This window comes from Gobius niger (assembly GCF_951799975.1).
Source record: "Gobius niger genome assembly, chromosome: 11".
NCBI classification, from domain to species: Eukaryota; Metazoa; Chordata; class Actinopteri; order Gobiiformes; family Gobiidae; genus Gobius; species Gobius niger.
The window spans coordinates 20,210,616-20,236,939 of NC_136862.1; the positions used below are offsets into that span (position 1 = coordinate 20,210,616).

The 26,324-nt window shown below is 40.2% G+C and overlaps 1 protein-coding gene across 2 annotated transcripts in view; it reads left to right on the forward strand.

The window, feature by feature from the left end:
• Positions 1-3,542: 3,542 nt before the first annotated feature.
• trim3b (tripartite motif containing 3b) overlaps positions 3,543-26,324 on the forward strand; it is a 31,270-nt gene continuing 8,488 nt past the window's right edge. For both annotated transcript variants that reach the window (XM_079566940.1, XM_079566941.1), the window contains exons 1-2: positions 3,543-3,748; positions 22,932-23,107. In XM_079566940.1, the coding sequence (XP_079423066.1) occupies positions 22,962-23,107 (146 nt within the window). In that variant the 5' untranslated portion in view covers positions 3,543-3,748; positions 22,932-22,961. The remainder of the gene's footprint in view (positions 3,749-22,931; positions 23,108-26,324) is intronic.

Genomic DNA, 26,324 nt, shown 5'->3' on the forward strand with positions numbered 1-26,324 from the left:
AGTTCCACGACCTCCGCTTGTTGGCTGGGTGACTTTTTCCAGAGAAGTTTTACACACAGATCTTACTCCTCCGGATCAAGGAGAGATGCTTTGAATAAAGACGCTTTTGGAGTTGATAAAGTAGCAAATCCCTTCGACAACCAAGTAGTTAAATCTTTCCTCAAGCGCATTGGAAACCGAAGCAGACCTTGAAACACTGACGAACCAAATATTGTGAAATCATGCACCTGATTGTTTTTCTTTTTACTTTGTTTTCAAATTGTCTCATCATTGATTTTACCCTTCAGCAAATGCAAGGGAACTGGGGACTTCCTTTGCTTTTTTTATAATGAAGTTACCAATTTAGTCATTTGTATGTTTTTGTCCTCGTGCATGAAATAAACTATTTGTGGCTGTTTTTTAATCTAACTTGTACGTAGTCGTCATGCTCTTCTTACTGGCGTACGCCTCCTTAGTCACCCCTGCTCAAATTCCAGCTCTTGCTTTTCACTTCATCTATTATTTCTCCCTTGTCATTCTGTGTAAAACTTACCCTCAGTGGAATGTTGTTCTAAACTCGTGTGCATTTTGTAACATTTGTAAACGCCTAAGTTATAGGGTTTACAGGGTCTTTATATAAGACCCAATGGATACATGGGTTTAGTCCTATACTCGTAGGACATTAATTATTGCAACTAAAGCCTTTGTGATTATATTTCGAGCCCTCAAGGTGACTTTAAGTAACATTCTGTCAGTGATATTTTAGTAATGTACACAGTGATGCATGCTTGACTCTTCGAGCTAAAGCACCTCTTGCTTTTTATTCTAGAGCTGGCAATGGCAAAGGCTCCTTTCATTAGAGTAATGTGGATGAAAGGGACACATGCTTGAGTTACTTGGGCAACAGGATTCGTTTGTATTCTTTTTCTGATATTCGCTTGAAGAAACCTGTAACACAATCCTTGTTTGCACTGATCCATCCCACTTCTGTTAGTTTTACAGCAAATTCAGTAGTTTCTTTTGGCCAAGCAAATGTAGTTTATATAATGAATATGATGCAATAAAATGTGAGTGCTTCATGTGATTAGATCCTTGTTGAAAACATAAGCTTCCTCTGCCATGACTTTCCTGTTAAATGGTAAATAGCAGTTCTTGAACACAATCGGGCCATTGTGATATGTTCAGAGCATCTCATGTGAGTCGCCTCCTCAAGGCTCCCAATGACCTGCGCACAGTCACTCTCACCATAACAGCAGGCAGAACTTTTTGTGTCTGTGTGTGTCTTTGTGTGTGCAAGTGAAAGATGAGAACACAGCTCTGAATACAGAACAGACCAGAGGCACGCCAGGGAAACTTGGACCCAGTCAGAGGAAGGGAGTCCTACAAGTTGCATTGTGCCAAAGCGCATAGGCATAAAGGCTCATTCTGAGAGGAGAGCCAAGCAACACCCCAGTGCCTGCTGGAGAGAACAGAAGACTGCGAACTTGGGACTGCTGGACCTACAAAGGTAACACTTTTCCCATACACAATTTTGACAAAGGTTTTATACATAATGCTGAAAATGCTATTACAACAAGTACATAACACTTTTTCTTAAAGATCATTCAAAACAGGCCTTAAAACATGACAAGTTTTTATTATGTGGCCTATAATGAACTCGACATTGCAATTATTATGATTATTATACTTGTGTCGGATGGGGATGCTCTTTGTATTGTGCTGACCACCTCTATTATCCCAAAGCCTGCGGTGCGTTTTACTCGGAGAACACAATACACCGATCAAAGGACGCACGCGGATGGATCAACTATCCCGTGACTGTCATTCAACGAAGCAAAGAAGTGACCCCGACGTGATTTGAACACGCAACCTTCTGATCTGGAGTCAGACGCGCTACCGTTGCGCCACGAGGTCCTATTACTATTGTGCAAAAGAGTGTTTTTAACAATACACGACACGAAGTATTATTATTTATTTGCCAATGTAGGCTATGGACTGTAGTGGCCTACGTGGGACAAGCTATAACTGAGCAATTGTTCTAATGCACTGAGTTGCACGGCTCGCCAGGAAGACTGTGTGATTTTAAATTAAAACACGAGGTGGCGCAACCACACAATGAAGTGGTGGCTGGAGAGGCAGGTGAGTCGGTCTGATCAGTTTTCTGCAGAAGATGATTACCTCTCGCTTTACTCCAAAAAGTAATAGGCTTGGTGGGTGGCCTACAATTCAGAGCTGTCATTAATGCCTTAGCTCAAGCAATTAGGGCAACAACTTTATTTACTGTCCACTTCCATTTAACGTGTCTGTGTTTTTGGGTAACAGGAAATGGTGAAAACTGGAGATCCTGACTTCTATACCAGATAAATAAGGACCAGTGAGCGGCGCCATGGAGGGGTGAGTGATGTTCAGGGTGTTATTGTGCAGTAGTTATGAGTGATCGGATTTGCAAGTTCTGACAATTCCCCTTTTCTACCCCTTGAGGTAATTACAAAGAAGTTATAATTTGTCGACATACTTACACAACACAATGGCATCATTCACTGGAGTCATTATAGAGTCTTGGATGATGAACGTTTATATGCCTTCAGGTCTTGCACAACATATCTATTGATCTTGTTCATTGCCACCACCTGATCATGATACGCAGAGAATACATAATCTAAAATATATAATCCATAACATAACTGCTAATCCTTGGAGATGTTGGAGATGTAAGTATGTTCTTATTTAGGGGATAAACCTTTAGATCTGTCTTTATTGTTTCAGAAGACATAACAAAGTATGTGGTGGACCTGTAGAATTGTGTTTGTTACAGAATGTGTTAGACCTCCTCTGTGTCTGGCCCGCACACATGACTGTGCTGAGCCTGACTGGTCCCGGGATACTGCACAGCGCACATCTACACTATGGGCAGCTTTAATGATCCTTAGGTCAGGGCTGAGCATGAGCTGGACTTTTCTTACAGAGACAGAGACTGCCATCTGCGTGCTCTGCTGCACTGGATGCAGTCTCCATGGCAACATGGTGCTCCCGCATCAAAATCCTGCAAAGAGAGTTTGGTCCCCACCCCCATCATGCACGCACACATGCGCGCACTGGGAGGACAGACTGTAAGTGATAGGAGATCTGAGTGCAGCTCCGTCTCCCTAAATGCCCTTTTGCGCATCACCAGGTGTTTGTGTCTTCCTCTGTTGACTTTGGAGCTAAACAAATTAATCTAAGTGTATTACCTACGTATGTGTTGATTTGTTTTCACTACTGACTTTATAAAACCACGTTATATTATGTAAAGGCATTTAGTTTTGTTTTAATGCTTTTCCATTTGATATTCTGCTTTAACGTAACATCATTTTTTGATACTCAAAATAGGGCTTTTCTCACTTTTGTTACAAGTATTGACATAGATCTCGACAAGAGAAAACAGGTACCACAGAGTCGAGGCAGGAATTACGCACAAAAAAACTGTCTCTTTGTTGCCATCTCCGCTCATCTCCCTCCGCATTGGTCGATGCAAGCCCCCTCCCATTTCAACTGCAACCAGTGAGCTTATACTCCCTCTCTCTCCTCTCCTCCAGTCAGCCACTTTACCTCCCATGAACGCACACACACCGCACCGTATACCGTGGTTTTCTGCTCTCTGCTTGAGCTGAGCTGAGCCGCTTGACTGTTTGAGCAATGACAGCCTTTACTTATGGATTTTACTATCTGCAGAGGAGGGAACACTGAAACTACCGGTCAATACCTCGGTGCCATCTGTCAAGAAGCAATTGTGAGTAAATCTTATCCACTGACATCCTATAAACATGTTTCACTGCAGGCACTTTTCCCCCCAATACGGCTCCTCTTCCTCCAGCTGACATCTAGTACATCTAGTACATCTAGTAATGCATGTGATTTCCCTTTGAAAGCTCTGTCATAGAGCAGTGCAGAACATTGTAGTGTAGTGTGTGTGACATGGAGTCCACAGTAAACTGCTGCGTATGTGATTCACCTGCTAATGTCACTCAGACTTGCCTGTGTTTGATTAGAGACGAGTGGGGAGATGGGGCACCGCTGTCATCTCTGCTGGATAGATCATTGCACTTTTGATTTTTTGTGTGTTTTTGATAGGATTAGGTGACAGGGGAACGTGCGGCAAAATGTTGCTTGCTTACATGAGAAATCCCAGGCAAGTACTAGTGTACACCTGATCTGACACATATTATATTAGAAAAACATAGGTGGCACTACTAGAACTACATGGGAGTGACGCTCTAGTATAAAGGTTCTCTATAGTGTAAAAGGCTTTCAATAGATATCTTGAGATGGATACTGTGGTTTTGTTTTTTGATCTTTACCAGTATTTTATTGGTATTTGGTTTGCAATTATGAATAATATTTTTTGTTGTAACTTTGCTACATTATTTTTTGGTCTAGTGCTACCTTTGAATCCCTACAACAACAACACCTAATGCAGAGAACAGACTTAATTTCTTAGACCTGTCATATTCCCTTTGCCATGAATCTAATATATGAGTTTTCTGTCATGGAAAAAGTAAGTTGGTTGCAGATTATGCCACTACTATTCATTAGCCTGATAATTCAGTAGTTTATCTTCATATCTTCGTCCTCTTGTGAAAGACATCAGCGGAGTATAGAGTAACATAATTACGCTCTTGACTTGAGTGTAAGGGTTAAACTTGTCATCCCGGGGCACCTCTGATCTCCCAGGGGGGAGAGAGGCCAGGAATGTCCCATTGGTATGACAGGAATGGGCCAGGGGGCAGTCAGGACGGGACTAATGTAAACAAAACAGAGGGACCGCATTTAAAATACACCAGTGAGTGATGAACCCAACAGTTGCTCTGCATATTCGACTTCATATTAGTTTCTTCCTTTGAGCCGCCACTTTCTACCAAACCCAGTGTCTTCATATGACCTCACTGGGGGAATCAGGAGGGTGTCCCCCGGTGGTTATCATCAGCAGTAATCGGTCATAATCATGTTTGATGTAAACTAGTCACACTTCTTTCCTACTGTACATGACACTTTATTGATGGACTTGCACATTCCTTATGCTCTACAGCGTGAATTCGAGACAAAATACTAAATTAATTAAAGACGTCAAAAGCCACTGACATTTTCTTGCCAAAAAGAAGTGGTCTGGAAAAGTGTCTATCACAAAATGCATGCCAAATACATTTGTTAATGAATTGTCTGAATGATAAACAACATCTGTGACGTCTCCACAGGGGATTAAGTGACAAGTACAACACCTCGAATAGCTGTTTAATTCATCCTGACTAAAGTGAAATGTCTCTTGCTTCATCCCACGTTGTGCAGACTTGATCAGATGATTGTGTTGCCATGGGTTACAGTCTTTCGGACTTTTTTTTTTTCCAATATAGTGTGGGTTATACTGCACTGATACATACATCATTAAATAAAGAAGAAAAGAAATTGAGTGGTGATGCAAAATACCCCCTTTTACTCTGCACAGTTTCTGCATGCTTTTTGGTTGGTGGGGGTATCATTAATGAAAAACTTATATTGTAATTTTAACTATAGCCTTGTAGATAATCTATTGCCCACCTCTATTTTATTCATGTAAAATTATCCTTTTAACAAGCACCTTTCTACATCTATGGCCCTGTAGGTGACCCCACGTTTGTCCCGTTTTCACTTTGTAGTCCACTTTGTATTCCTACGGGAGAGCGAGTTTGTGTTTAAAGCTGAGGCTGGCCCTGTCATGGTGGATATTTTTAGACCGATCCCTTTAGGGGGCTCAGTAATAAGTCACACCATATTGAGAATTTCCTGGGAAATATGAATGACATCAGCAGATTATAAAAGCAATAGAAGCGGCACAATAAAGCCTTCAATATGAGCTATATCAGTCGCTATCTGAGGGTAACTTTGGAGATGTTTAAGTTACTATATTAAGATTTCTTCTGAAGTTTAATAGCATATAGTCAATAGAGAAAGAGCTATATTGACCATTTTATTCCTGTCATCTTTGAGCTCTGCCACAGCTGTCTCAGAGTCCATGTCCATTCGGTTCGACACGTTTGCACCTGTGACTGTCCCGTTTGCCTGATTGAGAGCTGTTTGTGCTAATATGTTTGTACAGGCGTTTTCTGCTTCACTGTGCCACTCAGCCCGGCTCTCTTCATGTGGAGTTTGGGCCAGTGACTAATTTTAGCTGCTGTCGTGTTAAACAGTGCCACAGCGGACAGGACTAGGAGCGACCATGATTTCGTTATGTCTTCCTTGCACTGGAGGGCTTAATATGTGGGATGTGTGTTAGTCAGCGTACAGGCCTCCTATTCACACATCCTCCGAACATACACGTACACTTAGGTTTTTATCAACCCTTTATTTTAATGGTAGCACGCCTTAAAGGGATATTTCAGGATTTTTGACATAGGCCCTCATTTCCTAGTTATCCAGAGTGTTGTTGATTTCTGGAGATTTTGTTTTTTTTTATTCATGCAGTCCTTATATTTGAAGAGTTTAGTGGTGCTAGGCTAATGCTAGGCTAGTGCATGTCTATGGTAACTAGTAGCCTGCTTTAAAAACAGCCTGACCCAAGCACAGTGCACCTCAGGCAAATCATTTATAACACCAGACTACCAATATAAATTATAGTATTTTTGTTTTTAAATAGAACCATTTTGCATTTAAAAGAACTTATATTTGAGCAGCATCAGCTTCCTGGTTGTAAGCCACGCAGCGGCGGAGTGATCTGCTCGGTTACTGGATCTACAGTAGTTTGTTTACCTGCAGCCGGCATTACTACATGTGAAATTCATAAAGGAGCTTTTTACAAATCAGATATGGCAACATTTGGAGGACGACCCCATGACTTTGAAGAGGTTTTTAATGCAGGCTACTAGTTACCATAGACATGCGCTAGCCTAGCACTAGCCTAGCACCACTAAACTCTTCAAATATAAGGACTGCATGAATTTAGGATATTAAGAGATTGCTATTCTGTTGCTAATTTTTTCCTTCCCAAAAGCATGGAGGCCTATACGATGTGGTGTGTGTCTCCAGTGTGTGCAATCTGCGAACCAAAAAAAAGCGTGACTAGTGTGTGAGTATGTTTCCCGTTTAAAGAGTCCCTCACTTTTTACTCCACCTATAATCCTACATTTGCTCCTGCATTAGACTAGGTTTAACAGGACATGAATATTTTTGCTTTGTGCATGACACAACAAAACACCCAAACAGCTCTGAAGTCGCTTGCGGTCACATTCTTGGCTAATATTAATCTGAGACTGAGAGGCAGCTGAATAATCAAAGATAAATCCCTTGACCTTTCCAGAATAATGAACAAATGATAGGACGTCTAATCCCCGTGAGGGATTTGATTTTGTGGCTGCAACAATCAGTAATGCACATGCGTGATTTCCTGACAGGGTTGTCCACGCTGCAGATAAAAGAGCGGCATGAGCAGACAACACACAAGTTGACCTTTTAAGACCAGAGATGTGATGGGAAAACAAAACCGGGGGCAAAATTATGTAACGCATAGACATCTTCTTTAGTGCGGGAGGTTATGAAAAACAGAGAGATGTAATGAACAGTTTCTATACGAGATGCGTACTCCTTTCTTTCCATCTGATAGTTCACAAAAATGTGTTTGGATGGCTCTTCCTGATGATTCTTTTATCCGAGCTTGGGACTTGCTCATTGATTGCACTATGCAGTACATCAGTGACCGTTTGTGGCTGGATTGCTTTACTTCCCCGGCCAAGATGAGCTCCATCATTAAAAATGTACATTCAAACAGCGATTTTAAAACACCTCCGCGACCTGCCTTGTCTTGGCTAATCAATAAAAAGGTAAATACCATTGTTTTGGACTTAATGACATTCTTTCAGTGTATAGTACTTTATCATAGAATATCAATACCCATTCACTTTGATCTATTATTAAATGTAGAGTACAGAATCTACCTAGTGACACTTTTGTCGCCCGGATAAGGGAATTAGCTGCTTATGCTGATATAGTGTATGCTGAGCTCAGGGCATATTCCCACAGTTATTTAAAGAAACATATTATTTCAGGAATTAGCTTCTAGCCCGTAGCACATGTTCCTCTCACAGTGAAGCCTTTGGATCTGGGACTGGGGGGTAGGCGAAGGACACCCATGTGTGTCATACTTTATTCTGCTTCAATGCCTTTAATCTTATTGTTCATTTCAATTCAGTACTTTGCCTGCATGTCAATATATCCACAAGGTCAACGTCAGTGAATATAAAATACATCATTTCAGTCGCTCTAATAGGAGATTTCCTGGTGTTAAGCCGGCAGTCCGTTGTACATTTGCTTGTGACATGTTTCTTGATATGTTATTAGGCAAGTTTGTTGCATTTTATATGAAGTATTCCCTTACAACTCCAACATCAAAATATGCATCTAACATATTCATGTATTATAGACAGTTATATTTAATTGATAGGTTATTCTATAAAAACAACAAAAACACAGTATTACTCAGCCTAGAATAGGTGTACACGTTGAATTTTTTATTCCAAATCAGAATTGGTTTTATTGCCATTGTCAACAGGTTTCTAGTTTGTGAACAGGTTCCTAGACTAGGAATTTTCTTCGGAGCAATCTTGCAACATGAAACATAAAACATGTAATATAAAACTTAAAAGAATAATCTATAATAACTTTAAAACTATAAGGGCATGCATAAAGTAGATTCAAAATAAGATATGATAGAAAACAACAACAATTTGACCCAGATCAACAGCGTGAATGTATTCACAGATGTACAGGTGCATTAAGTGTTAGCAGCAGATATGAGTTGGGTATTAGAGCTGAGTATTGTTTAAAGCGAGTGGTCTAAATGGCTTTTGAGAATAATATTGTTGCTCTTGCAAATGTTAAAGTCAAAAGCTCTGTTTTTAGCATTAGAAGCAGACCCCACATACTTGTTTTTTATCGTTTAATTAACAGGTTTGTCCCTTTAGACTCAATATCTCATTTGCAAGAGAGACCTGTTTCACACATGTAAATTTGCCTGTGACCAGCGGATGAACAAAAATGTAATGTCAGATTATTGTTTATACGCTGTTGTCTTGCTCACTGTGAGAAATGAACTTTTCCCTGGATGAAGATTATGGCTTCACAATAAGAGGCAATGCCCTGATACCACTGTCTTATCATGTATCTCAAAGTGATGGATGCAAGTCACCTTCTTTTTCAGAAATGAATTCATTCATTTCATCCGGATTGCTGAAGATTGCAAGGCCGTGATACGCTTCATGTTCAATATCTATACTGCTTCTTAGAAGAATTTTTTCAGGTTGAGTGGATTTGAGCCGCCGTTCCCTTGTCGTTCTTCACGTCGCTGTTCAGTTCGCAAGCGTTTGGGAATAATCGTCTTACACTGCAGAGATACGTGGTTTATTTGAGACAAGTAATAAATCTGCTACAGAACAGGGTTGGGAACATTGAGCCGGTTTTATTACAGTGGTTTTGTAAAAGACTTCAAAGAAATTCCACTAGGCTGTTGACAAAGCCTTGCATAAACATTACATTATCATCACTGCATGAGCTCTGTTGACACGATTAATTGCGGAAAGTATGAAGCAATAAAACGTATTAAAATGTTTATTTAAATGTTTGGTAAAGCAGATTGTCCACTAGTATTGAGTTACGAGGGCTCTGGGCTCAGATGAGGTAGGGAAATAGTGTATAGGGAGTATTTAGGGTTAGTTAGAAGTATTTTTTTTAAGTAGACGGGGTTACTGTAATTTGGGATAGTGATGGTTGTTTGATATTAAGCTCAAACACATGGAGAATATTCAAACTCCACATAGAAAGCCCCACTTGGCCCCAAATGCTGCTAATTTGGCGTGTAATTCGTGTTACTAAAAACTGCCTCTGATCTTTTTTTCATTTTTTTTTCATTATTTACATCAAGCAGCCGACGACAAAACTAAACGCTGGTAATATTATAAACCGTTTCAGGAAATTGAACATTGGAAATTGTGCTGCTGTAAAAGCATCCCCTGCAAAAGTGGATATTGAAAGCGCGCCTCGCACCTGTGTTGCCGGCGGCGACGCGTTGAGTGACGACAGCTGCAGCCTCACAGTTTAGAGCGGGTGTCAGGGCCCCCGAGTGGAGCTCATCAATCAGATGCTCATTTCAGTCCGAGGCCTGCTCAGTCTGTTTGCTCTCACCTGACAACAGCTCGTGTTCCAAACAACTGTTTTACGCTTCACGTGCAAAGATGTGCCGAACAACATGGTGTCGGTGCGTGATCTGCATTGTAAAAAGTAAATAGAGAAATGAGGAGTGAAGATGTGATTGTGAAGATAAGATTTATTGTTTTGTATTAGAGTAAATATCTTTTGTCATGACACGCCAAAATATAGAGCATTTTCATTTGCAGTGGGAGGAAAATGTGTGTGAACACTTTGTAATTTCTCACATTTCTGCCTAAATTGGTCATAAAATATGGTCTGATCTTCATTAAAATCATAGGAATGAATTAACAGGTGTCGGCTTAAACTAATACCACCCAGACAATTACATTTTATCATATTTTTTACTGGCCATAACATGTAAATATTCACAGGACAGGGAGGAAAAATTAAGTGAACCCAGAAATGTTGCTGAACTGCAACAGTTTTGTAAAGACGAATGGTCCAAGATTCATTCTGATCGTTGTGAACGTCTAATCTACAACTACAGGAATGCAGTTATTGCTGCAAAAGAAGGATCAGCCAGCTATTTAATACAAGGGTTCACTTACTTATTCCATGCTGTTGTGAATGTCAATAATAAACTTTCTATTGATAATAGCACATTGTCCAGGCAACAAAGCAGCTCCACATCATAATTCTCCCTTCTCCATACTTCACAGTGAGCATAGGTTTTTCATGTTGATGCACTGTTCCATTTTTCCTCCTCACATGACCTTGTGTGTTCCTCCCAAACTAATCACACTTTGGTTTGCGAAAGAGCACTTGGATGCTCCACAGCAATACTGGCAAAATATCCTGTGGACAGATTAACCCAAAGTTGAACAGTAAAACCTGAGACATTCACAACAGCGTGGAATAAGTAAGTGAACCCTTGCATGGACCATTTCTCTTTACAAACCTGTTTCAGTTCAGCGAGATTCAGGCGGTGTACTTACTTATTCCTCCCTGTCCTGTGAATGTTTACATGTTATGGCCAATAAAAATATGATAACATGTAATTATTTGGGTGGTATTAGTTCAAGCAGACACTGTGTACTAGATTAGACCACATTTTAAGACCAATTTAGGCAGAAATGTGAGAAATTATTAAGCGTTTACATACATTCATGTCTATCGTGGTAGTAAATCTGCGCAAGTTATTTGGGTGATCCGTCCTGTTTTGCTTGAACAGTCGGAATGTGCGGAAGGTCTTGTGAGAACTAGAAACGAGTTGGATCAGACCAATTCTGTGCTACAAATGCTCTCTATAATCAAATAACTATAGGCCCCAAACTTCCAGTGAAAAAAAAATCAAATAGTAATAAAAAAGAAAAAAAATATATATTTTTATTTTTTATTTTTTATTTTTTATTTTTTTATTTTTTGTCGCACATTCTTTTTGACACGTGCGGTCGTTTTGTGGCTCTTTTTTTATTTTTTTATTTTTTGGGGGGATGGTGTCCCTGCCTAAGGGGGAGGTCGAGAGGTTACTGTTCTGTTTTTTTTTTTTTTTTTTTTTTTAAATATATATTTTTCTTATTCTTTTATTTTATTTATTTATTTTTTCCTTTATGTATTGTTTCATCTTATTTATTTCATCTATCTCTGTTTTTATCTTTGCAGCATCAATTGTATGAATGGGGGGAGGGAGGGGTGGGATGGGTGGATGGGGTGGATGGGGTGGGATGGGTGGATAGGGTGGGAGGGGAGGGGGGAGGTTTGTTTTGTTTTTTATGGTTTGCACCTCAATCTGTGACTTGTACGATTTATGTGATGCCTTGATTGAATTTTGACCTCACGGTCATATTGGTATAAAGAAAAAAATCAATAAAAATATAAATCACAAAAAAAAACTTCCAGTGAAACCATACACCACTAGTAGTTGTAATTGTGCTATTCCAGAACCACTTTATGAGCGGCGTATTCCAAATCAGCGCAAGCCTTAATGAAGAGCAGCCACCACGTCCTTAAATGAAAACGTGCCCTCTCATCCATTGTAATACGATGTTCCACACAAGGCTTAATTACATTTTTTGCCGAGCTGTAATTGTCCCACTGTGTGTCCCTGTTGGTCATCTGAGTCGCTGCTCCGTATCTGTGCATACAGTCCAGTGCACGTGCCTTCCTCTGGTGTGACGGCAACCAGAGCTGATAGCGCTATATATAGAAGTGTATATGTGGGGGCTTCAGTCTGGCCATTGCAGCGGCAATCACTTTTAGAGATGTACCTCCTTTAGTACACCCATGTGACTTGTTATTACATGCTCAAAGTATGTAGTAGGCTAGGTGCATGAAGTGTTCTTTTGAGAACAGTGGAAAGAGTCTGCAGTGTAGTGATGCACAATATTTATACTGGCAAATTATCATTATACAGAATCACACAAGAAGCCATATTACATAAAATCCACTGAGGCCTTCCACCTGACTGAGATTAATATTTTTTTTCCCGCCTGAAACAAGATCGCATAAATCACATAATGTGTGTAAATTCTGTTCAAGTCATAGTTTTACTTTCAATTGTTACTTTCACTAAATATCCCCTTATGTGTTTTTTGAGTAGGATCTGAATACTTTCCCACTTTAAATTTTTAACCCTCTTTGGACTAAGCCTAATAGTATTTGAATAGTATTAGGGTTAGGGTTGCATCTGCTGTGACTCGCCAGTTCTTATATGAAATCCTTTTTTATGTTTTTATTTCTGATTAATGATTATTATGTGTCTCATCTGTGTAGATTTTTTATCACCTCAGTTTCAAACCACTACATAATAAAAGTAAGATCTAATAACTTTCTGAATCAATTATTAGCGTGATTTTATAACATATTCAGGTATGTGCATGAAGAGGCATGGGAGAGCAGGGAGGGGGCAGTAGTATGACTCAGGTCCACACAGCTGATCTGTGTGTCCTGGGGGAGAGGGAGGCAGGCCCAGAGCTGTCTGTGTTGTGTTGACAGCGCCGTACTATACAGTGTAGCCCTGGGAACCAGATGAGAGATGAGTGAAGTGTATTGTGCTGAGAAAGACTAGTATTTATGTTGTCTTGTTAATCATATTACATTTTCACTGTTGTTCTTGGCTTTTACTGTCAGTGAGTCATTGATCAAAGATGCTGTTGATTCAGTTACATTTTGTGCATCATTTGTGGCTGTTCCAAGCTCATAAGACTCACAAAATCAATAAATCAATCAATTTTTTTGTGTAGCCCAATATTAGAGTTGCCTCACGGGGTGCACCACAACACTAAAGCAATGAAACGTAATATTAAACAAGACAATGTAAAGCTCAGACAAATACAGTATATGTCGGCGGCAGGTGTTGACGAACTGCGTGGGCGTCCCCCGTCCTTAGACTCTCCCACATGTTGAGCAAAAATTCAAAAACCCAATCATAGCACACTTGATAGAGGAGACTTAGGAGACCGCTCAGGCAAAGCCAAAAATTAAGACTTTCTACTAAGACTGGACTAGATAATATTGGCTCTCATAAACCGAACAGGTACTTCTTTGATGGCTATGCAAAAAAATCACTATGTGGTTAAAATAACAAGTTTGTCATTTAGAGAAAGGTTTGGAAAGGACAGGGGGAACATCTTGAACAGAAAAAATACCGGGAGCATCAGGTGTTGGTTCTGAAGACTATTAGTGACACAGCGGAGCTTTAGATTTTCTCTCAACAACACCTTGCCTAAGCTCCCGTGCAGTGAACAGATTTGAAACCCCACAAATACAGCATGTTCAATTGTGTGTTGGGTTCTCTATGCATGTGGACTTTCTTGTTTGGAGTTCTTTCAGGGGAGTGTCGCTGTCTTTAAATCTTCAGTGTCTTGACTCTTGACGCTGATGGACGAGGCTTGAGCTAAGAAATTCATTACATGTAACAATAAGGAACGGCCCGCCTTTTGAAAGTTATCATAGATTACGTAGCTTCTTCACCGTATTCTTGGCCGGACATGGTGACCTGCCACTGACCCATATGGATTCTTGCTTCTTCCATTGGTGCTCTCATTAGTTTAGCTGTTCTTGGTCCACATAATGCAGAGGCGGTGGACAGTCATTAAAATGCATTGCTTGTGCTGTATTTACTTGTACGCATTCTGCTCCTGTAAACATTTCCGAACAACATGTACCCAGATTGCTGTTTAATTCTGGCTGATGTCCTGCTTGTTATTACACTGTGTTCCCTGGGAGATGCTTAGTCAGGTGCTGCGCCCTTGTTCTTTTTCAGCCCGTATAATAACAAAGTTCGATAAAAGTCTTGTTTCAGCAGACTTGTGTGGCTAAAACCAATAAAGCCGTTGCTAGAAGACAGGGCATCATTGTAAGTAGTGCTCAGGCTAATATAGTTGTCTGTGTCACCTGTAATTACCTGTTTAGCACGAGAATCTGCCTGAAAAATGCAGCCAGCTCGACCCCAGTCAATACATTTTGCACGTGCGGTGTTTCTTCATCCTCTTACATAATCTTCCCTGTTATGTCCGCTGCACTCGTCTGGTCTATGATGGGATTTTGGTTAAAGGTGCTGGTGGGTGGGAGGCTGAGCCGGAAGGAACATGTGCAACTCAATCCCCTCAGATTATACCCCGGGATGTTTTTGGTCCAAGCGTCGTCACCTCTAGCTCTGGATTAAACTTAATTTTTTTCAGGACACGGCATTTAAATGAATGGGTTTGCATGCTATGAATTATGTATGCGACTTATTATTATTAAATATGCGGTTACATCAAGGAAGGTTATAAGAGGAAATGTTTTGGGTGAGTCTGATTGAGTCTAATTACATTCTGTGTCAAATACTAAAGTTATGTGCCACGGTATGAGAAGATTTACACCTACAGTCTAGACATTTTTTACTTAAGAGTCGAGATTTTACATTGAATATGATTTGTTATATATGCATACATACATACATACATACATACATACATACATACATACATACATACATACATACATACATACATACATACATACATACATACATACATACATACATACATACATACATACATACATACAGTACCATGTAAGGCACATGTTGCATTACATTTGTATTGACCTTAAGCCCCTATGAATTAAAATAATTTGATGTTCCCTCTTATTTGAGCATCTAAGCATTGTCATTTTTGTTAGTGAGTATTTTTAATCATCCAGATTGCTGCTTAATAATGAGGTTTACAAAATCCTAGGCAAGGCATGTTTATTTATACCATGCATTTATACACAACGTTACTCAATGCGCCTTTTAGCTCATATGTCCAAATGGTTTGATGGTTCTCTTAGTATCGGGAAATATGAGTATATTATAGTAATAGATTCAATAGAGATTGACTGATAATTTAGAATCTGCAGCTGATTGCAAGCTCATGACGATGTTTTGACCAAAACATATGATATAATTATTTCAAACTCAGTTAATGTCTCTACAGAGCACTGCTCCTCATCAAAATACTATAATAAAGGGAGAAACATATTCTTAGCAATGCTTCTTAGACCTCCTCTGTCCTAAAGCGTTCAAACAAACTCTCGAGTACCTTGTTTGTATTCATGCTCTGTACAAAATATCAAGACTGATGCTATTTATCAGTCTATAGAAGTGTTTCCCAACCTGGGGTACGGGGACCCCTGGGGTACTTGAGCACTTAGTAGGGGCAACTTGGAATTATTTCAGATTAAAAAGATTAAAAAAAATAAAAAAAAAGAAAACTGAGTAGAATTTAGGCGAGTTTGTTGTTCAGTAAAATTGCAGAGGTTCACAGTAAGAAGGTCCTGGGTTCGGTTCCCACATGGACGGGGCCTTTCTGTGTGGAGTTTCATGTTCTCTCCGTGCCTGCGTAGGTTTCCTCCGGGTACTCCGGTTTCCCCTACCACTAAAAACATGTGCAATAGGTGAATCCTCCAGCCAGGTGATTCTGACCATCAGCATGGCTTTGAGAACAAAACACTAAATACTGAAAAATCTTCGTTTAGCTGGTCAATTTGTAATAAGATTGGCAAGATCCTTGAGAGTGTAAGAGCCTCTGTGTCCAAATTTTAGGACACAGACCACAGATAGATCAAATCATATTTTTTTGCTTCCATCAAAGGATTACTGTGTGTTCTAACTTTGCTGTAAAGTGAACTGTCTACTTTGTTCACAGCTTCCTCTCATTGCTTTCTCAGTCTCTCACTCCCTCTGGCCATCCTGAATTGTTGGCCTCTGACGGAATCCCTACTTTGCCCCCCACCAATGAGCTCTCAGAAGTCAAATCCTTACTCACCACAGGCCAATCAGACCACAGTAGCGGGCGGGACCTCGGCTAGCTCACGCTTGTAAACAGTACGGACAGTGGGAGGGACTTCGGGTCCCCCCCCCCCCATTCCCACCCTTTTCTGTTGTCATTGCTGCTCGGTCTGTGTTTGTGGTCCATGTACCGGGGAGGGGGGGGGGGACGCTATGGAAGTGGAGAGGAAGAGTGGTCAGTGAGGAAGAGGGGGGGGGGGGGGTAGGTGGCACGTGTGGAGCAGGGCGTGTGCTGCTGTTTGGGTCACTGACTTTGCCTGTAGCTGCTATGGAGTTTTCTAGACGTCAGCTGAGAGTAAGTTCACTTTGCTCCACTATTTTGTGAAACTGAGAGACTATGGAGTGTTTTGGTTAGAGTTGTCACTGTGTATTGGTTCACCGCCGAGGCTAAAGGCTCTGACGCTGAGGCTGATACTGACTGTCTGTTGTCTTTGTCCAATGCTCTTTGTGTTTGCAGACAAATCTATGTGGAAGGCTGGCTGCAGTCGCAAAATCCCAGAGGTTTAAAGCACCTCTGATTAAATAGATGGTTAAAGTACAAAGGAAACAGGACTATGTTGAAAATGAAGTAAAAATGCAGTAATCTCTTAACCCCCGGCTGAACCGAGCACATTCTCTCCTGTTTGGTTGACTCAAATCTAAAAAGCTTCTTGGAAAAAAACAGCAAAAAGGAGAAGGGAACGAGGATGAAAACCCAACAAAAAGCCACAAAAGAGCAAGTGACAAAAGAGCAACCAAGAGAGAAAATTATCACAAGAAAGCAATGAAAGTGAACAAAAAATGTACAAAAACGCAACAAAAAAGCGATTAAAATTGTCACTTTTTGTTGCTTTTATCGTGTTTTCGTCACTTTTTTGTTGAGTTTTTGTTCACCTTTTTGCTGCACTTTCATCCCTTTTTTTTTAATCATATCTTTGTCCCCTTTTGTTTGTCACATGCTTTTTTGACGCTTCTTTGTTGCTTTTCGTCCTCGATTTCTCATTGTTTATGACGCTTTTTTTCAACAAGTTTGCAGGAGAATCCAAACTGGAGAAAATGTGCTCGGTTCAGGTGGGAGTTAAAGGAACAGGCCACTGTTTTTCCATACTGAGATATGTTCTTCCCTGAGCTAAGACGAGTTGTACCTGTCTGGTCTTCGCTTCCAACTTCACCCCTGTTTGGAGCCATAGGAATACATTGGGAGAGATCCAATGCTAACAACATCTTTGGTCGTTTTGCGTGACTGAGCGCACGCACAAAGACCAGACAGTTACGCATCAACTCGTCTAAGCTCAGGCAAGAACATATCTCAGTATGTAAAAAGGGTGGCTTGTTCCTTTAAGAGGTTAATCTAACGCATTGTTGTTTCTCTCTCGGTGGTGGCAAACACTCAAAAGAAAAGAAGTTGTGACATTTCTGACCAAGTAAGAAATGTTAATATCAAGTTAATATCAGTGTTTGTTGCACTGCCATTGTAGCAGTGATACTTGTTGCATTGTTTGTGAAAAGGGTCCTACAAGAGGCTAATATAGGATGAAGGCTAGCGTTTGTTCCCAAAATAGGAGAGTAATATTGAGTTACGGCACATAACAAATTGAAGGTACATTTTCAACCCGCCACATAATCTCACTGCCTTTCTTTGTGTTCAATTGATTTTTAGCTGTGAATACTTTCTTTGTGCTTAAATCCGCAGTCAAACACAAACAAGCTAAAAACATATTTAGTTTGCGCCACATTTTAAGTCTGTAATCCCCTTGCATTAGTCAGGCCTCTCTCAACTACTTTTCTCATTACTGTGTGGATAGTACGAGGACGTGTAACAGGGGTATTAGGGCGACTCTTTTTCTCTCATACATCTTTTAAGCCCGACCTGTCTAGACTTGAGTTGGTCTTTTTAACTGTCAAACACAACTCTCCCACATGTTTGCCCAAGCCTTACCATTAACTTGTCACCCTTACTTAACCGTCAAAAGCGAGTGTCGGGAGTTTAAGAAGCTGTAAATGCACTAAATGCTTTATCCGTTGGCGTCCCCGTTTGACCACAAAAGCGTAAAAAGCGAGTGAGCAACCCGCCTCGTGCCCAAAGTAGTTAGACTGCTGGTGTTTTTGCCAACCCCGTGTTAAGTGTTATCCCACTAAAGGGCGACTATGCAAAGAAGTGCACAATATTGACACCGGTTGCTATGTTACTGCAGTATTTTTCAGCGGCTCAATTACAGTTTCATCAGTAATATTTCTCTCACCATTACAGAAAACGATCTCTCTCTCAGCGTGATATGAAAGGATAATAGATATGTTGAAATTGTTTGCTCTTTGTGAAACAATCCCTTCTGTTTGGGAAGTCGGGAATGGTGGTCACTCTTCGATAAAATTGAAAAAAAAAAGAAAGAAAACCAAAATCTTTTCGATGCTGTGAAAGCTAAGGACAAAAACATTACTTTTTATTGACCATACCTGTTTGAAATAAGCAAGCATCTAATTATGAACTAGTAGGGACCGAGCTGCTGTCTCCACACTGTATCAACGCTGCGCAGTGCCAGGTCCATTTTTAGACCCTGCTCTCATGGTGGATTTAAAATACTGGCAGAAGTAAACACATGAAATCACTGCTCAAACCTGTGCTCTTATTTTAGCCGATTGCCCGCTCCAGGTTCTAAATACGGACTTGATCAAATGACTGTGTTGCACTCACAGATGATGAATCAGGTGATGAGACATAAGAAAGAACATTCTGTGTCTAATATGGCTCCATGACTTTTAGAAACGTTTATTTCCCATTGAATCGTCCAATCTGGATATCCTGAAATAGCAGGTTAAAAAGGAAACAATACATATTTCGATTTAGTGATGATGGAATGATGAAGGGATATTTCGGGATTTTTGACATAGGGCCTCATTTCCTAGTTATCCAGAGTGTTGTTGATTTCTGGAGATATATATATGTATTTTTTTAATTCATGCAGTCCTTAGTGGTGCTAGGCTAGTGCATGTCTATGGTAACTAGTAGCCTGCATTAAAAACCTCTTCAAAATCATCAGGTCGTCCTCCAAACGTATATCTGATTAGTAGAAAGCTCTTTGTGAATTCCACGAGTAGTAATGCCGGCCGCAGGTAAACAAACTACTGTAGATCCGGTAACCGAGCAGATCACTCCGCCGCTGCGTAGCTTACAACCAGGAAGCTGATGCTGCTCAAATATAACTTTTAAATGCAATATGGTTTTATTTCAAAAATTACTCAGTCAACACAGACATTTATATGGGTAGTCTGGTGTTATAAGTGATTTGCCTCAGGTGCACTGTGCTTGGGTCAGACTCAATGCAGGCTACTAGTTACCATAGACATGCGCTAGCCTAGCACTAGCCTAGCACCACTAAACTCTTCAAATATAAGGACTGCATGAATTATTTAAACATTTATCTCCAGAAATCAACAACACTCTGGATAACTAGGAAATGAGGCCCTACGTCAATAATCCTGAAATATCCCTTTAAGCTTCTTTCATTCATTTTCTTCTGCTGCCTCCTCTCAGGATCCGAGGTGTTTTTGGAGCTCTGTAGTTTTGGGTCCAAGGCCAGGCAAAGGAAAATGGCCACTCATGTAAAGAGATATCGTGCACTTACTGCCGTCGATCTGCTTACGATGTCATAGTAAGTGAAAACAGTTTTGATAACGAAGCATTTAGGGGAGCAGTTTATCCATTTTTTATTGAATCGTGACTGTGGTTAATCTCTACTCATTTTGTGGGTCTCCAGCCAATCCTGCGGCAGTAACAGCTTATTGTTTGGTTTGTGCGGAGGAATAAAATGGAAACTATGTTGTGTTGAATGGTGCTGCAGTGGAAAGCATTCACTTGTTGCTTTCCCCCTGTGGTTTTGTTATGATTTTGAAATCTTGAATCTCCATAAAAGTGTAAGCCCTATTTGTAATTAAATGAGGGGAACATGGAAACCTCACAATAAGGCTCTACAAACCTTGTTGCTGCGAGGATTAAGTGGTACATATTCCTCGCCGCTGTGTATTAAAACTACCATGGGCCACACGCACTAGTGACAGTCAGAGAGAGCCCACACTGGCTTTACATGGTTTGCCCCTAATCTACTAGTAACTCCTGACACCGAGTGCTGCCATTGTCCATCTCTGCAGTGTGAATGTGATCTGTTCATCAGATGTTCCACGGATTAAGAAGTGACCTTTACACTGTCGGCTTATGGTTTACTATCAGAAGACTGTACTTCTAGCTTTACCCCAAAAGGAACAACGTGCGCTGGGCAGAGACATTTCCCGGGGGATTGTGTGTGCTACACTTGGTCCAGATGAGGCAGATGTGCAGTTGTAAAGAGAGGGGGGGGGGGTCTGGGCTTTTGTATGTCCTGCTCGGTGACTTATCTTACGTGAAGGCGGGTGAGGTGACCACATGCTGCTGCACATGGGCACGTCTGAGTCTGCAGTATGAATTATGGATGTGTTGACCTACTGAGGAAATCCAGTAAATGGCTGCAGTCGGATAGTAACACAAGACAAAAATAGGATAGAATCTGCGAATTACGTCATGCAACTTAGCTTAAACAAAACGTTATTTTATTTTTAAGTTTAAGGAAGAAGCTTTTTGAAGCAAGGACAGAATGTATTGAACATTTGCTGTACACCCCTAGATAGCTATTTAGTGTTTATTTTGCGATGGAGACCCTATTGCTTGTCAAAATGGCAACGTCTTCCCCTGTAGATTTTGCTTTGAGTTGCTACAATGGCAAATTACACTGAAGAATATACAGTGCAACATTCAGTACAATACGTAATAGAGTGTTATAGTAGTTAGGCCTTATCTGTAAACGCTTTGATCAGTGTGAAAATGGGCCACAGTGAGAAAGAGCTGCTTGTTGCCAGGCAGAAAACGTGTGTGTGTATGTGTGAGCGTCAGACTGCTGGATTTTCATAAGAGATAACGTTATGTAAGCTTCGGGGCCTCTTTTAGGAGGCTGCAGGGTTACGTATCTATTATGATTACAGAATGATAAAGAAAGTTCTACTCACTGCTACTGTTTTTTATGTTAAAGGGACTATACAGAGTTTAAAAGTGTTAAAATTGAATATTTTCCTCCCCCTACATGTTCCAGCCATATCCTAAGGTGTAGAATGAGCCCAGACCTATTCACCACTAAAATCCTGCACTGTCACTCAGAAAGGTGTTCATTCGGGTCTGAAGTGCCGTCATGCACAAGCTTAATATAGAAACTGTGGCAGTTGTGAGTATAAAAATGACTAACTTGCATCTAGTCCCTTTAAGGTAAGGTGGAGGTCCTGGATTGCTGAAAAGTTTGGGTGTCCTGTCTCTAGAAATATCTTTAGCTATAGCTTTGGCCAGGAGAGTACCTGGCTGGGGCCTATTGTGCATGTTTTGGGTTGATGAGACTGTAGCTACACCCACTCTGTTGGAATATGAGTGACTGTGTGCTGGCAGTTATAGCAACATAATATGCTACTGGGGCTGGGACAAGATATTGTTTTGCAATATATGTTTTGTATATGTATTGTTTCTTTGTAAGATACAGACGGCATCTCTGGAATCGCCCATATATGGTTATGGTCATGTTTGAAAACAGTTAAAGGGGAAAACAATTTGGAGAAAAATCTACAGTTTCTAATTATTCGAAAGCTACTTTAACAGAAAATGGCTAAAAAGAGTGGAAAATTGTGTTTCCCAAAAGATTTTGTGTTCCCCTCGGCGAAGCCACGCCCCCTTCTATGACACGATGCCGTCTGTATCTATCGTGTATCCCAATACTTTTGATACTCAACTCATTTATGGGGAAAAATAAACTAATGTTTTTTTTACCCAAAGACCAGATTTGGTACTGATTGGCCTAAATAAAAATACTTTAAAATTGCTTCTGCTATTTTCAAAATGTTATACTCAATGTCAGACTGATTTATATTTAATTTATATATTTTTGATTCTCCACTTGCTCATTCTTATTAAATTCATTTGGGCTAAAATATTGCAGTTTGCTATAATGACAACTCATAGATTTAATACTTTGTGCACTGGAAAATACTGTATACAAATCGTATTGGGCCCTCTGTATTGTGATACGTATTGTAGAAGTATATGTATCCCTTATGGTCATATAATTTGTTTGTGGCTCTTCTTACTTTAACACAAACCTCTCCATTTATCCAGGCTTTGAGTTTGAAGTGGCATAAGGGTCACACTAGTCTCAATGTGGCTAGATTGGCATTTATTTTGTAGGACTGTGCAAATCGCCCCTTACAGGTGGCCCACTTTTCTTTCACACAGTTCTCCCGTTTCTTTTTTTGTTCTGGTATTAACCTAGAAAAAGGCCCTTAACAATAGGCATGTTTTCATACTTTTGAAGGAATTAAGCAGATTTGTTGCAACTCAAGTTCCGGGTACCTACTTTGAGCCTTTCACTGCTTTCACCGACAAAAAAATCCTGCATTTTTATATAGAGACTTCCTGACTAACTGCTGTTTTGTTTCTGCGTAGGTTTTCGGCTGTGGTCGTGCGGGGTTTTGAATGTCCACTGCCATGGCCAAGCGGGAGGCGGGCAGCACCAGTCCAGTAGTGCGGCAGATCGACAAACAGTTCCTGGTGTGCAGCATCTGCCTGGAGCACTACAGGAACCCCAAAGTCCTGCCCTGTCTGCACACCTTCTGCGAGAGGTAACAGCAGAATTTGTTGTCGGTCTATGGCAGAAGTCCTAATAGGCTGTGGTTTTTCCCTTTAGATAAACCTGACACAGATTTTATGCATCGCCCCACACCATCTGCTGCTTTTGTACGCATTTATGCTCTCAGGGATTCTACAACGGAGTGGAAATGGGCGAGTGTTTTTTTCTAGGGCTTGGAAAGTGAATCCCTTTTCTCTTTTTTTTAATTGCTTGGAAATATCGATTACAAGAACTAGCATCTATACCAGTGTTTCCAACCTAAGTATTTTAAGCACCCTGGTTCCTTTAATAGGAGTCATAAGAAGAGGCAGTTTTCATCTTATTTATTATGTTTTTTTTTACCATGTTATAAATCGTGGAGTCATGTACTATGGATATTAAGATAATATTCTGTTTTATCTGCTTTTTTAATCTGAAATACTATAAGCCAGCGTACCCCGAGGATCCCCATACCCCTGGTTGGTAAACACTAATTTATAAGATGCTTTAAAGGGACTATACAGAGTTTAAAAATGCTAGAATTATGTATTTTTCTCCCCCTATATGTTCCAGCAATGTCCTGATGTGTAGAATGAGCCCAGACCTGTTCACCACAACTGCCTCTAAAATCCTGCACTGTCACTCGGTGTTACTTCGGGTCCGAATTGCCGTCATGCATGAGCTAAATATAGAAGGTGCAGTTACACGTATGACCTGAGGTGGCAGGAGTGAGCATAAAATGGCTAACTTGCGTCTAGCCCCTTTAAAGCAGGGATTGGCTCCGGACCCAAAAGTGGGTCACGGAACCAATATCAGTCGGTTGCAAGTAGGGCAGCACAATATATCGCAAACAAATATTGTATCGCGATATTAGGTGATGCAATATCCGTATCGCAAGAAGCCACAATATATCGCAATGTCACTTAAGTCCTCATCTGACTGAGATCGACACATTTTAAAAAAAACTCCAAGCCAAAAACAACTTAAATGTGCGGAAGTTCAGTTTTAGGTAAACACGTCCTAATTCAGTTCAATAGGTGGCGTTCACGATTTAGAATGTGCTGATGTCATAATGTCAGGTGGAGGGCAGGGGCTAATACTACTATATTGGAGAAATACAGTCTTTGATTGATTTTCAAAACAAATGATTTTCCTCATTAGTATTTGACAGTAATTGGATTCACCAATTTTTATGGCTGAACGTCTTTCTACTGGCCAACATCACGGTCATGTTTTCGAATATTTCACCACTTTCAGAGAAAATAATTGGACATTGGTTTATAAGACTGAGATATTAACCAAAAACTAAGACAATTTAATCTGCAATTCACCAGTTACCATAGTTACCGTCATGGAAATTTTCAGTCGCCCTCCAATAATCTTATCCATTTGAAATTGAATGGAAACACTATCGGAGTCTGAAATTATGATAAACAACACACTAACACACATTTTACCAGTCTCAAAGTCCTATCTACAGCTTATTCAATAAAACACAATATTCTATAAGATATAACAGATAACATTTTATTTGGTTTGTCATCCTTGTCAGCCTTACTACTTGAGAACCATTAAAGAACTTGAAAAGAGCCAACATTTGACTTTTCAAAGAGGCTTGTGAGCCTGGTCTTGTATCGTGACACAGTACAAAACAGTTTTCAATTACTGCTTATTATTAGGCCTCCTCCCAGTCTGTTACAGAGCATTCTTGTCATATTTACACATCTGCAACGGAAAAGTCAAATCCCTTCTCACAATTAAACTGAAAAGCTGGTCTCCTCTGCGCCTCAAAAAGGGATCAGTGCATTCCTCGGCTCCACGGAGCGCCACTCTCCGCGCTCTGAGAAACATCATTGTTAACAAACACTGTTACAATGGTGTCCTGTGAGATCTCCATAAAGGCAATACTCCCTCGGGCTTTCAGGCCGACAAAGGGCCGAGATAGGATGGTCAAAGTTGTTGAGCAACAGAAATCAAATGAGTAAAACAAAGGTCTGAGAAGCTAAACACCGATAAAAACGCTTTAACTGGAGCGCCTGCACGAGTTACATAATCAGAGGGGAAAAGAGGAATGATTAGGAATGATTCTATGGCTTTTACACTCACACATTACCAAAATATAGTAAAAAAGTAATAGTAGTAAGTAAAAAATAAGTAATACAGTTCTTTATGATACTAGTGTTAGATTGTAATTCAATGAACTCCCTTTGCTGCGGCAGTGGGCTCCATCGCTCCAGTATAATCCTGGTTTTACAGACTGGTGGATCCATGCTGAGGTGAACAGTTTGTTCCGAGTGACGTCATGTTTGGGACAGATGTTTACGTCCCGGGCTGTGGTGTAGTGGCTTTCGGGACCCCCGCTGGGACGGATTCAGCTTAGCGCTCGCTCTATGAGGGTTTAGCCCCTTTCAGTTCCCAGTATGAGGTGTGACATGGTTTTTATGCTGTAATCACATCCTCACTGTTTATACTGTAGAGAGCACTGCTGCTGCCTCATTGTCAGTGCTTTATATGCTCTCATAAAACGTGTATGTGCATGTTAATATTTGAAATAATTAGGAAAAGTTAGGGCTGTGCAATTAATTGAAATTCGATTACAATTTCAATTATTACACAAATTATTATTATATTATTACAAAATTAGCATAATCGAAATTTAGTTACTTTTTTTTTTTTGCAAAGCAGACTTGCATTATTTCATGCCGCTGGGATTATTTTCCCTTCGCATTTCGTGTCCCATGGCTCGTGCTTTTGCCTGACATAAAAACAAACAGCGTTGTGTGATGATGTCATCAGGCCGCGCTGCTCAGTTTACTTGCGCAGTTGTGAGCGCTGGCCAGCAGGGGGCAGGTGTGAAACAGAGTCCTCTCCTTAATCGAGGCATACTTTAAATCATATGTACTTTTTTGACTGCTCAGAAAACAGAAAATATTCAGCATAGTTTATTTTTATTAATAAATATATAAATAAAATAAAGACTTTTTTTTTAAAGGCAACAAATAATCGTTTGAATAATCGTGATTTCAATTATGACTAAAATTATCGTGATTATTATTTTTTAAATAATCGAGCAGCCTTAGGAAAAGTTACAACTCTTCTTTGAAAATTTACCGGAATGAAACCCATTAACCGTAACTGAACTCGTTTTCAATTTTCCATGCCATTTAATCTAAATTTGTTGCAAAACCCTCCTCAGTAATCTTAACTGGTTGTTGTTTTGAAACACTACT